This window comes from Cyprinus carpio, chromosome B25 (genome assembly GCF_018340385.1).
Source record: "Cyprinus carpio isolate SPL01 chromosome B25, ASM1834038v1, whole genome shotgun sequence".
NCBI lineage: Eukaryota > Metazoa > Chordata > Actinopteri > Cypriniformes > Cyprinidae > Cyprinus > Cyprinus carpio.
Genome location: NC_056621.1, coordinates 20735388 through 20748433, shown reverse-complemented (window position 1 = coordinate 20748433; position 13046 = coordinate 20735388). Strand labels below are relative to the sequence as shown.

At 35.9% G+C, this 13046-nt stretch overlaps 1 protein-coding gene across 1 annotated transcript in view; it reads left to right on the top strand.

The window, feature by feature from the left end:
* Positions 1-12835, top strand: part of ankrd27 (ankyrin repeat domain 27 (VPS9 domain)) — a 34018-nt gene extending 21183 nt beyond the window's left edge. The window contains exons 14-29 of the mRNA XM_042752541.1: positions 277-401; positions 1140-1222; positions 1612-1727; positions 1886-1978; positions 3316-3513; positions 3629-3676; positions 3792-3911; positions 4397-4441; positions 4572-4691; positions 5878-6072; positions 8305-8424; positions 8558-8731; positions 9430-9526; positions 9682-9748; positions 10265-10316; positions 11290-12835. Coding sequence (XP_042608475.1) covers positions 277-401; positions 1140-1222; positions 1612-1727; positions 1886-1978; positions 3316-3513; positions 3629-3676; positions 3792-3911; positions 4397-4441; positions 4572-4691; positions 5878-6072; positions 8305-8424; positions 8558-8731; positions 9430-9526; positions 9682-9748; positions 10265-10316; positions 11290-11520 — 1884 coding nt within the window. The 3' untranslated portion in view covers positions 11521-12835. The remainder of the gene's footprint in view (positions 1-276; positions 402-1139; positions 1223-1611; positions 1728-1885; positions 1979-3315; positions 3514-3628; positions 3677-3791; positions 3912-4396; positions 4442-4571; positions 4692-5877; positions 6073-8304; positions 8425-8557; positions 8732-9429; positions 9527-9681; positions 9749-10264; positions 10317-11289) is intronic.
* Positions 12836-13046: the final 211 nt, after the last annotated feature.

Sequence of the window (13046 nt, the reverse complement as noted above, 5' to 3'; positions counted from 1 at the left end):
TTCCATTGCCTTATTTGAGCCTTATTTTTGACTGGAGCAAGAACAGGAAGTAAAAACTTATATTAGTTAAGACAAACAAAATTGTCTCAAAATTGGTTCCTGATTAAAATCTATATATATATATATATATATATATATATATATATATATATATATATATATATATATATATATATATATATATATATATATATATATATATATATATATATATCTTCTTATACAATGTTGAATAAGATGAATTGATACTAAGTATGTGTGTGTGTATATGGGCAGCACATTGTGAGTGGAAATGAGGCAGAGGTGAAGCGTTTGCTGAGCGAGAGTGAGAATGAGGAGGACGGGAGGAAGTTATGTCACCCACTCTGTTCCTGTGACGCCTGTGACCGCCACATCTCAGGGTCAGTGCTGACAAACATCATATATATCAGCTTTTGAACTGATCTGGGTCACACTTTATATTAGGTGTCTAATAGGTAGCTTAGGTGAATACTACGTACTTAACAATAAAATAATGAGTTGTTGGGTACAATGTACCTATTGTATTCACGTTAAAATACAACACACTTTTGCTGCTATTGAGGAGGGATACGGTTAAGATTAGGGACAGGTTTGGTGGTATAGTTAGGTTTAAGGGGTTGAGGAAGGGTCAACAGTATAATTAGAGATTTAACTACATAAAAAATACTTCTGATGTAATTACACAATGTTATTTTCAAATGTAAAAACATGTATATGCATAGTAAGTGCATTGTATCAAATGATCAATATAAATGTAAGTACATAGTAGTAAAGGACACTTAATATAAAGTAGTTCCGTGCTCTGAAATTTTGCATTAATTTCTATTAGACAGCACTTACCTGTTCTTCATTTTATTAAATAAATAAAAGACTTGAAATTGTATTAAATAAAGATCTAAAGATTAATTAATTTATTTATTTTTACACTACAGGCTTTATCACAACTGTATGTCTCTTCAACTTTGCTATTAAATTCAGTTTGATACAGTAATAGAAATGGTGTATTTGGGCTGATAACCACCACAGGCTGAACATATTAGAAAGCATGCAGTTTGAATGTAGGCCTACTTTCCTCATTATTTATTAAAGTATTGCTTTGCTTGTCTGTCTTGGTTTAGGAGGTTAAACGACCCGTCCATAGTCACTCCATTCTCTCGGGATGACAGAGGCTATACTCCTCTACATGTTGCTGCTATTTGTGGTGAGCACTGACTCAACTTAGTTTAGTTTTTTGTTTTGTTTTAGTATTTTGTTTGGTTTATTTTGGGTTTCGTATTGTCTTTTTTTGTTTAGTTTTGTTTATATAAATATATAATTTATTTTTTTATTGTTTACTTCATTATTTGGGTTATGTTTGGGTTTTTGGTTTACTTTGTTTTTGTTCAGTTTGTTTACTTTTTTCCTGGGTTTTTGTTTGTTTGTTTGTTTGTTTGGTTGGTTTTTCACATCATCTCTGGTATTATATAATGGGGTTAGATTTTGTTGTATTTTTGTATTTTTTTTTAATGCTACCATATGAATCTGTAGCTTTAAAACAGAGTTGATGAATAAATGTTGTGGCTTGGTTCCCTGTGTTGTGCCTGTGATCAGGTCAGTCCCTGCTGATTGATGTGCTGGTGTCAAAGGGAGCTGTGGTGAACGCCACTGATTATCACGCGCTCACACCGCTGCACCTCTCCTGCCAGAAGGGCTTCCAGGGGGTCACGGTCAGAACTTAACCTCACTCATGCTGATTATGATGTTGTAGATTTGTATCTGTGATGAACTTCAGTCTGTGGTATTTCTTCTCGCATAATTAAAAAGTAAATCTGATTACATTGCCCCTTAATTGTTGTTTGATTGATCTTCCTGTTTTCTCTTTTAGCTGCTGCTCTTGCATTATAAGGCAAACACAGATGCTCAGGATAACAATGGAAGCACCCCTCTACACCTGGCCTGCATGTACGGGCACGAAGATGTAAGTCTTTTATTTTTTTCTTTCTTCCCTTTCCCTTTCCCCTCCCCTTCCCCTTCCCCTTCCCCTTCCCCTTCCCCTTCCCCTTCCCCCTTCCCCTTCCCCTTCCCCTTCCCCTTCCCTTCTCCTTAATCCTTATATCATTCCTTAGTCCTCATAAAACTCCTTCCTTCCCCCCAGAGCTGTGTGGGGCATGTTTTATTATGGATGGATGCACTTTATTTGACTTCTTTTGGACTGTTGAACAGAAACACCCGCCCACTGCCATTACAAAGCTTGAAAGAGCCAGGACAGTTTTTAATATAACTCCGATTAAATTCGTCTGAAAAAAGAAAGTCATACTCACTTAGGGTTAGAGTTGAGGGTGAGTAAAGCATGGGATGATTTTCATTTTTGGGTTTTTCATTTTCATTTTTTAAATCTAACCCTTCTAAAAATAAAGTTCATTCACTCTTTCCTAACGTTGGGATCAGAAAGAAGCCAATGCAAAGACTGTTTTTCCACAACTTGGCACAGCACAGCATTTTGTTGTCTTCAGAGCCTTCTTTATCGTTTGGATTCTGCGTTTGCCTATCGTTATTTACACTACATGTGAGAATCGGTGGGCGGGGCTAAACAGGCAGTGGCGATTAATCTGTGGGCGGAGCTAAACAGGCAGTGACGAAGAATCGGTGGGTGGATGTACGTCATTGATTATGTTGCATGAGTGCCCAATACTGGCAGAACCCTTGGAATGGGCTGAATTGAGTCCTTGATCACTATTGACATCATAATCGTGTTGCATTGTGGTCTATGGAGTGGCCTGAAGTGTGCATATGAAGCAGTCACTCACTCAGTCAAAATCGAAGGGTCGAGGGTCTTTCCATATAAACTTCCCTCGTCCACTTCAAAATGTCAGTGGGGATTCCCCCGAGGGGAAGTGCTTAGTGAAGTTTGCAAGTGTGTGTCAAAACGTAGAGTGGAACACAGCTGTAGAATTGGTGGGCGGGGCTAAACGGGCAGCGATGTAGAAGCAGGCATTGATCTTCTTCTGCAGAGGCGGTGCTTATGCACACTATTACATAGAGTAGAACATTCGTTTTGGCAGACTGCCTTCAATATAAGCTGTTTTTGGAAAGTTTTTCATTCTGAAACTTACAGGATATTTTTATAGTACACTGACCTCTATGTCAAAAGATGAAGGGGATTTTGGTTTCTCAGTTCATGACCCCTTTAATAGAAGAAAATACATTTGTGAAAATTTAGCTTACATGTGGGTTATTTTGCTTCTTAAAAATTGTGTTTCTGTGATAGACTGTGTAATGTTGATATTTCGTTCTTGATGTGAATGTGTGTCTCAGTGTGTGAAGGCGCTGCTGTACTTCGACCTGCACTCCTGTCGACTGAACGTTCAGAACGATAAGGGAGACACGCCGCTGCACATCGCCGCTCGCTGGGGCTACGAGGGCATCATGGAGGTGCTCCTGGAGAACGGAGCATCAACCCTCATTCACAACAAAGCCAAGGAGACTCCATTACACTGTGCCCTCAACTCCAAGGTCAGAGTTACGTGCCTGTAACAGCATCTCACACCTACAATCGTGGAGCGAACGGTTCGTTTTACTGTCAGCAGGAAATAATTTTGTGAATGATGTTGTATTATCTGTGCTATAGATTCTGTCGTTGTTGGAGCGCGAGCAACAAAGAAAAACAAAAAACTATGCTAGATCAAATATCTCTTAACTTTAAAACATTTACATAGAAAATATTCTAACAACAGTGTCCTATCCACTCCCCACATCAGTCTCCAAAGTGTGGTCTCCATTTCTGATTTCAGTCTCCGAGTCGCTCTCCTCAGCCGTCTGACTGCAGCAGCAGGCGGTCATCTACGTCCAGCATGTCTTCACTCAGTGTTGAGGCCACACCACCGGAGACCGAACGCACCCGACACAAAGAGGTACAGCAGCGCCATCTGGAGGACAGATCATAGCGTCACACTTCTCCTGTTACAAGACGGGATGAGATCAAATAAGCCCTTATTGAGCGAAATCCAGCACCACAAACGACTGCAGATGCAAAGACAAAAATGTCATCTCAAAAACGTATTTTTTATGTTTTAACTCTTATTACAAAAATCAAGACAGAAATATATCACTGTTGTAAATTACGATTATAGTGTAAAATAATAATAATAATAAAAAATCAATATGTGATCATTCCAGTTTCTTTTCTACTACAGTTTGCAATACTAATATTTATGTCTTAAATTTTTCAAGCATTCAAACTCTCAAGCTTTGCTCGGAGGGAAATTCAGCACCAAAAATGACTGAAAATGAAAGTTAAAATTGCCATTTTATCATCATATAATCACTTAACATTTAATGTGCCTGGAGAAAATTGTTATCATTTTTACTATTACTTTTTACTATGTTTGGTGAACAGGTGGAGAAGTTGTTGAGAGCCGTGGCTGATGGAGATGTGCAGATGGTGAGCTGATTTCGGGTCACATAAACCTTGTTAAAGAGGATTCTGTCTTGCTTTAATCTTGCTTTAATAATAATAACAACACAGAACGACAGTATAGTGTGTATGTGTGTGTGTGTGTGTGTGTGTTTAGGTGCGTTATCTTTTGGATTGGCTGGATGAGGAGCCGGAGGAAGAGGAAGATTCAGTGCCAGTTAAGACAGAGTTGTGCCATCCTCTGTGTCAGTGCCCCAGCTGTGAACCCGCACAGAAGGTCTTAACACACTCATTTAACACTTTCATACATGTTATGCAAATTCATATTTATTAATAAATAATAAATCAAAACAATAGCCTTCAAGTTTTTTTTTTTTTTTTTTTGTATTATTACATTATTAAAAAATTACATTATATTATTACATTAATAAAATGTAGAACAAATAAATCCTAGCTGTTTTTTTACACGCTCAAGTTCTCAAAATGAATGTAATAGAAGAATGTTTTGGATTAACACCCAGTAGGGCTGTCAAATAAACATTTGAATTTCGAATATTTGTCGAATTTAAAATAAAAATCGACATTCAAATGCAAAAACGTTGCATTTGAATTTTAGGTGTGCATCAGGCTGCCTTATCAATGGCACACAAGATGCGATGACGATGTAAGTGTCGTTGCATTTTAATGCGTTTGTTAGCCTATACAGTTGAAGCCACTAGATGCGGTGCTGCTGTGTTGTTCATTCAAAATGTTGGGGAAAAAGAGAACATCAGTGTGGAGAAGATCTTGTTTATGAGATGTTGTTCACACAGAACGCGCATTTTCTAGAAGGACATCTATCTGCGTTGCACTCTTGTCTCGCACAAGAGAGCCGCACGTTTAGAAAGCCATGTAAAACATGTATCAAAAATCAATGACACAATTATCCCAAATACATCATATAATGTAATTATTGTTGTTTGTTTGTTTGTTTTACCCCATCCCACTGCATCACATGTTTTTAAATGAAAAAAAGTACTCCATGATTTTCGGTCCTTTGTATTAAACTATGCATAAATACATGATGCTGTTTTGTTTAGAATTGTTTAAGCAACTTAAGTAATTATATTTGGAATATAAATATTATTTACACAGTATGCATATTTTTTCAATGATAGTTGTTTTATTTTATTGCTTTGAATAAATGTGCATTAGTGGTATTTTGTTCGATGCGCCCTCTTGTGCCCACAGGAGAGAACCCAAAAGCTTTTTTTTTACCCAACCCCCCCAATTAAATTTTTTCCTTTCAAATGTGATTATAATTTGAATATTGATAATATTTAAGTAAAAAATTTAAATAAAGTTTTTCAGCCATGTTGACTGCCCTAGGGCCCACGCAGTCAGTTTCTGATATAATCTACAAAAGTAGGTTAATATGAATTTTAGAAGCATTTTGTGGTAGCTGTGAGTCTGTGTGTGTTCAGAAAGCAGCCCACCTGCAGCCGGACGGTGTGGGTGTGAACAGCAGTGCTGACGGCTTCACTCCGCTCCATGTGGCGGCGCTGCACGGACACACAGCTCTAGTGTCTCTCTTCACCCGCCACGGTGCCAACATCAACGCCCGCAACAATCAGAGCGCCACCCCGCTTCACCTGGCCTGCCAGAACAGCCAGATACAGGTGACCAATCACAGACCACCTCTCATAACAACATCACTGCTTTCAAACCAGTGTCTAAGCTCTAGCTTTTTAATATCTAATAACTCTCTGTGCACATTTATTTATATATGTGCACTTCAGTTAAAAAGTTTGGGACTTTAAAAAGATTGTATCCAGGGGTCGTACAAGGTGCTTGAAGTACTTGAATTTGACTTTTTAAAATTTAAGTCCTGGAAAATAGCCATATTTATGAAAAGGTACTTGAATTTTTAAAAGGCAGTATATATGAAAATAGTGTTCATTTTTTGTTTTCGATAAATGAATACAGAGCTGTTTCATCCGGCTTTAGGGCGCGCACGAGATCTCGCGATATTACTCCGTGAGGTTAAAAGTGGTCTCGTGATATCAGTATAAAGTTGAGTTTGTGGGAAAACATTTGACAGTGCTTGCATTATATTCGGTCTTTTATTGCATGTTTGGGTTTCAATTGGGAACGCACACAAAGTCTGATGCACTTTGTCCCAGCAGCTCGGTCCACAAACTCTTCCTCTGTTTGAGTTTGAATTTCCAAAAGTTCATCTGTGAAATCAGTGTGTGTTATCTCCGTAGTAGATTTGTATTGTAAATCATTTATAAACCTATGCACCTACCTAGTTTTAGATAATTTTTCTAGATATGCTATTTGTTGTACATCGCGATTTCAAAATACAAGTTGCTCTTAGTTTGCTTGTGTCCAAAATATTAAAATTAAATGTGCATCATCACCAGGCCGTTGACGCCCTCTGCAGGTATTTGTTATAACACAGTATGTACTTAAGTTGGTTATGTTCATATTATATATAGACAAATTACATTATGTATTTTAACAGTGTTGTTCAATAACACCGTGTAATTACTTGGTTTTGATACTTTTATTTGAACCAATTATGATTGCTTCATCATTACTTTTTATAGTTTATATATAAATATAGTCATATTAAAGCCTGTTTTTCCACTTAGGTCTATTTGTATTACTAAAACATATCAGATTACTCAATTGTCAAAATCATCAGTAGATTACTTGATTACCAAAAATTTGTTGGGTGTTGGAGGGGCGCGAGTGAAATTAGACAAACTTGTGGGGGGGCGCATGTCCTAAAAAGTTGAAAACCCATGGATTAGTTAAAACTTTTGAAAATACAATTGCATTGTTTTACATTTTGTGATTAAAAGACAAAAAAAAATTGTAATTGAAAATTTCTTAAAAATAGTATTAAAACTTTGTCTCGTTCTAGTGAACCAAGTATCTGTATTTTATCTCGTGATCTAAGTTTATTGTCACACCACTAGAGTCTTGGAGTGCGATATAGCTCATAATTTGAAGTGTATGATATAGCTTTCATTCTTCAGGTCAATCATGTTTTATAAAATAAAATCAATTTGAATAAGGAAAGCGATAACTTTGCCATAGTATCCTTTTAAATTTTAAAGTGGCCACAGTCATTGAATAATCTTTCCAGATTAACGGCGTAAAAAATATTTAACGCAGTTTAGTGTTGATAACTTTATTCAATTTCTGTATATTTCCTACTTGCTGAATGGCACAGGTAAATATTACATTTATTATAATGTGTTGAAAAGATGAAGATGGTTTTAAGTTCACTTAAATTAGTTGTTTTTTAAAGTCTAATATATGTTAAAATTGATAGCTCTCAATTATACTGTTAGTATAGTCAACATTGCATATATTCAGTGGTTAAAAATTAGGGAAAAAAAACAATTTCATAGACATCAGTAGAATTGGTATCAGTGATACTCGCATTCAATCATAAAAAAGATGACATTAAACAAATATTAAAACACTACTGTCTTCATGCTGTTTCTACATTAATTTGAAGATTGAATGTTAACTTATTACAATATAAAAGTATATTTAAAAACTTTAATGTCAAGTGAGATTAACCGCGTTTTTTTTTTTTTTATATATATATATACATAAATAAACTATATGTGTGTACATATGTGTGTGTGTGTGTGTATATATATATATATATATATATATATATATATATATACATATATATATATATATATGTGTATATATATATATATATATATATATATATATATATATATATATAATATATATATATATATATATATATATATATATACACACACACAATGGTTGAACTGTTTCTTTTTTTAATATCAGTAGTTTGAGCGTGTGTGTGTGTGTGTGTGTGTGTGTGTGTGTGTGTGTGTGTGTTACAGGTGGTGTCTGCTCTGCTGGAGTGTAACGCCAAACTGAACAAGAAAGATCAGTATGGAAACACACCGCTGATTCTTGCTTGTCTGAAGGGAAATCTGGAGATAGCCACCATTTTGCTTGAGGTGCTATATTACATTATATAGATTTGCCATTCACACATATATATGTGTGTACAAAAATGTAATTTGTATTTATTTGTTATTTACATCCATATTGCAATATGGGCACATTCTGGACACCCTTGATGTGGATCAGAGCGGTGCGCTGGTGAATCTGGCTAATAATCAGGGTAACACTGGTCTGCATGAGGCGGTGAGAGGCGGACACGTCCAGCTGGTGGACCTGCTGCTGCACAGAGGGGCTTTAGTGCACATGCGCAATAAAAGACAGCGGACCGCCCTCGACTGCGCGCACGAGACCGCTGGGAAGGTGTGTGTGTATGTGTGCTCAGCTACAGCTGCAAACCTTATACACATTTATTTATGCTTTAAATAGACTCACAAAAATCCTGTAGCTGGACTCTTGCTTATCAGTAAATGATGAATAGAAACTTTAATGAATCATTTAGATAGTAGTGTTTGTGTTTCCCACACTTCTTTAGCAATCCTTTTTTTTTTTCTTTTCTGTGACGGTGTCATCATTAAGATCAAAAAACGAGCAACCAAAAACAACTTTTGACCTTTTTATTTTTTTTGTTTTTTTTACTGTGAAGCTCAACTAGATAATGTGATCTCAATTTTGAGTAAACTTTGAGTTAAATTTCAATATGTCTCATGTATTTCAAATTGTACTGTTTTTCAAGTGACTTTTTGTTTGTTTGTTTTTTTAACCTGATTCTTTAGTGTTTTTCAAAGTGCTGATTTTTGGCAAATTGCAGGGAAACCACTGGAGGGTCAGTTTGACCCCAACACAAAGGTCATGACAAACCCTGTACAGCCTTTTCTAAAACACATCAGTGTGTTGAAACTTTCCAGTGACATGCATCATTCACAAAACTTCAATATTTTAACCAGCATTTTGAGCAGTTTGAAAATCAAATTGACCCCAACACAACAATAGGGTTAGAAGTTGTGCTACATTTTGAAAGAAAAACTAAATGATTTGTCTATATTTTTATGTTTCCTCAGAATACAGAGATTCAGAGACTCCTGCAGAAAGCTTGTGCTGACGCTCCGGACATTCATCCGGTCAAACCACACTCCAGAGGAACAGAGGGCATTGTGGGTAAGAATCTGATATTTGATATTTGTACTTTTATTTCATCTCAACACTCTAGTAGGCTATGATGAACATAGTATTATATGATATGCATTGCATTATGAATTTATGTTATGTAATTAAACTGAGCTCTGTTATTTCTCCAACAACATAATCAATAGTTCAAAGAGTTAAACAGCCTGAGAGTCCCAGCAGTGGCAGAAAAGACACAGACCTTACAAAACAAAGGTACATTTACTGTCAATTAATTTTCTTGTGTAGCCTTAATGACTAGTCTCTTCTGGTTATTAAGGCTACATTTATTTGATCAAAAACACAGTAAAAACTGTAATATTGTGAAATATTATTGCATATTCTGTTTGAATGTTAACAAAAAATTAATTTATTTCTGTAATGAAATCTGTTTTTTCTGCATTATTACTCCAGTCTTCAGTGTCACATGATCCTTCAGAAATCATTGTAATTTGATGCTCAAGAAACAAGAGTATTATTAACTCGAGTATTATCAGCGTTAGAAAAAAAAAAAAAAACAAACATGTTGTGTTGCATTCAGAAAGTTCAAAGAACAACATTTATTTGAAATGGAAATCTTTTGTAATATCATAAATGACTGTATTGCAATTTGATGCATAATTCCTTAAAAGTAAAAATAAAAATTTAATTGTGATCATTCACTTTCTGACTAAATTAAATTTTCCTCAATATCATTTCAAGATGTTTATGAGAAGCTTTTGCTCTTAACAGGAATCAGAAGAGGACTGACAGAGCAGCAACCACCATAGGAGTATTAGACCAGGTACCATTCTCCAGATATCTGTCTTATTTATTTGTGTTTGTTTATTTACTTGCGTACCAACCTAACCGTAACCTAACCTAAGCTAACCTTAACTTAACTTAACCTAACCGTAACCTAACCTAAGCTAACCTTAACTTAACTTAACCTAACCGTAACTTAACTTAACCTAACCTAACGTTAACTTAACCTTAACTTAATCTAACATAACTGTAACCTAACCCTAACCTTAACCTAACTTAACTTACCAAAACCTAACCGTAACTTAACCTAACCTAACTGTTACTTAACTTAACCTAACCTTAACCTTAACCTAACTTAACTTACCAAAACCTAACCGTAACTTAACTTAACTTAACTTAACCTAACCTAACCTAACCTAACCTTAACTTAACTAACCTAACCTAACCTAACTGTAGGGGTGCACGATAAATATCGGCCGATTAATTAATGCGCATCTCGTCAGTTAAGCCGGTTCTCTAATCAGCGGACCGGCTTTACTGACGAGATGCGCATTAATTATCGGCCGATATTTATCGTGCACCCCTACTTAACTTAACTTAACCTAACCATAACATAACCTTACTTAGCATAATAATTTGCTTTTTTTTTTTTTTTGGGAGGATGTTGTGGGCCTGGACTGTGGGACTCTGCTCGAACAGTGAAAACAGGTGGCCATTAGGAGTATAAGAAGGACAGTGCATATACCGATGTTGGACTAGGTTTCAGCTTCTGGATCTCATTTATTCCTAACTTAACTGAACCTAACCTTACCTTACCCTCACCTCACCTCACTTAACTCCCAAGCCACAATAATCATTTCCATTCATAGTGACCATTTGTATAATAAAATGTAAAAATGATTTTATCTTTAAAAAGCAAGGTTTTGTTGGTATTTTAGTTAAGTGAAAAGTCTGCTGTACTACAATACTAAAACTCCTGCTAACCTGAGCGCTGATTGACGTGTTGATCTCAGACGGAGGAGGGTCAGAGTGACAGACGCAGACTGACGAGAGGAGAGACGGTGGACAGCAGCGGGCCGCAGTCGCCTCGCACCCACAGCAGGAGCCTGACCCGCTGCCACACCATCAGCCAGGACCTGACCCAGCGCTCGCTGCAGGAGCCCAACGGGGAGGAGGAAGACGCACAGTCCAGAGGAAGTGATGTGGAGACCGCTGCCACAGAAATGGACAATGTTGTATTGTGATGGCGGTCAGGCAACCGGTTTAATAGACTAAATATAAATCCATCATTACTAAATCGGTTCCGCAACCTCATCCTGCTCTTTATTGTATTTGAGTGTTGAAGTATCTAAACTTTATTGACCTGAATATGCAAGAACGGTCATTGTTTTTCAAGGTTAACCTTTTCTCATGCTTGTGGTTTATGAGATGGAAAGAAAAAAGAAAACGTTTTAGAGGTTTTAAGGGTCTGTATGTGGAAATCAGAAATAGGAAGTAGCTTTTATTATTCCACTTAAAAATGATGCTCTTGAATCACAAAATAGAAAAAGTTTGCATGTGTCGGCACTGGTGGGTGAAAGGACAAAAACAGCAGTGAATATTTGAGGTGTGTGAAGACACTTTGGAAACTTGCTTCATGTATAGCATGTAGGTTAAAGGGAGACGTTTACAATAACTACAGAAAGAATGGATTTTTTTCTCTCTTTTTTTGAGCACTTTTTAATTTTCAGAATGTCACATTATAAAAAGGGATAATTAAGGATAAAATTATGTAGCAAGATTTTAGTTGTCCTCACATTTTTCCTTACAAAACTTAAGTTGTTACATTTACTAAACATCTGTGTAGGCAACTAGTAATGGGAACTCTTTTTTACACAGGATTAGATGCTGTTCTAACAGTTTTTTTTTTCTTCATCCTCTTAATGTCTTTCAATCTTTCCTGTTTTGATTTATTTCATTAGTAGAATACATTTTCTTTTACGGTATGAATCTCCTCTCTAAACAGTCCCTCAAAACAATAAGATTACACCAATAAATTCATTTTTTACTAGACAGTTTCTTAGCATATGGTGAAAAGGTTGCGTTTGTGAAAACGTATAGAGTTAGGAATAAATATGATGTGTATTATGGACCACGGCTCTGTTTAAATCATGCACTTTATTCCCTCGCAGGTTTTCTGTGTGTTTGGTTTTAGGAGCTGAGCTCATGAAACCTGATTGATTGCATTTTGAGTGGCGGGTGTAAATGCATTTTCTACTGCAGGAGTGTGTTAGCGGGGATAGAATTAATGCTGGGCAGGACGTCATTAAATATCTTCACACAAATTGACCATGAAGTGAAACAGAGCTGGTTTGTGATTTGATTTGTCTTTGAATGTAACGGTCCTTTGTGGCAATCTGCAGAACTAGAGAGCAATTATTTTTGTATGATTCCATAACAGTTTTTGTGTAACATTGCAGTAAATGTGCCTTATTTAATTTGTGCCAAAATAATGTAATAAAACCACATAACAATAAAGAAATGCATTAAAGCTTATTGGTGACATCAACAGGACACAAACTGACATTTGTATTAGTCTATCAATCTGTCTGTCTGTACATCTTCACGATGGAATAATAGCATACTACATAGTGTGCAGTATATAACACAAGTACAGTTCAAGTCAGAATCTGAAAAAATTCATTATTTTACCAAAATAAGAAGGATCATACAAAATGCATGTTATTGTTTTAGTACTGACCTTAATAAGTTACTATATATATATATATAT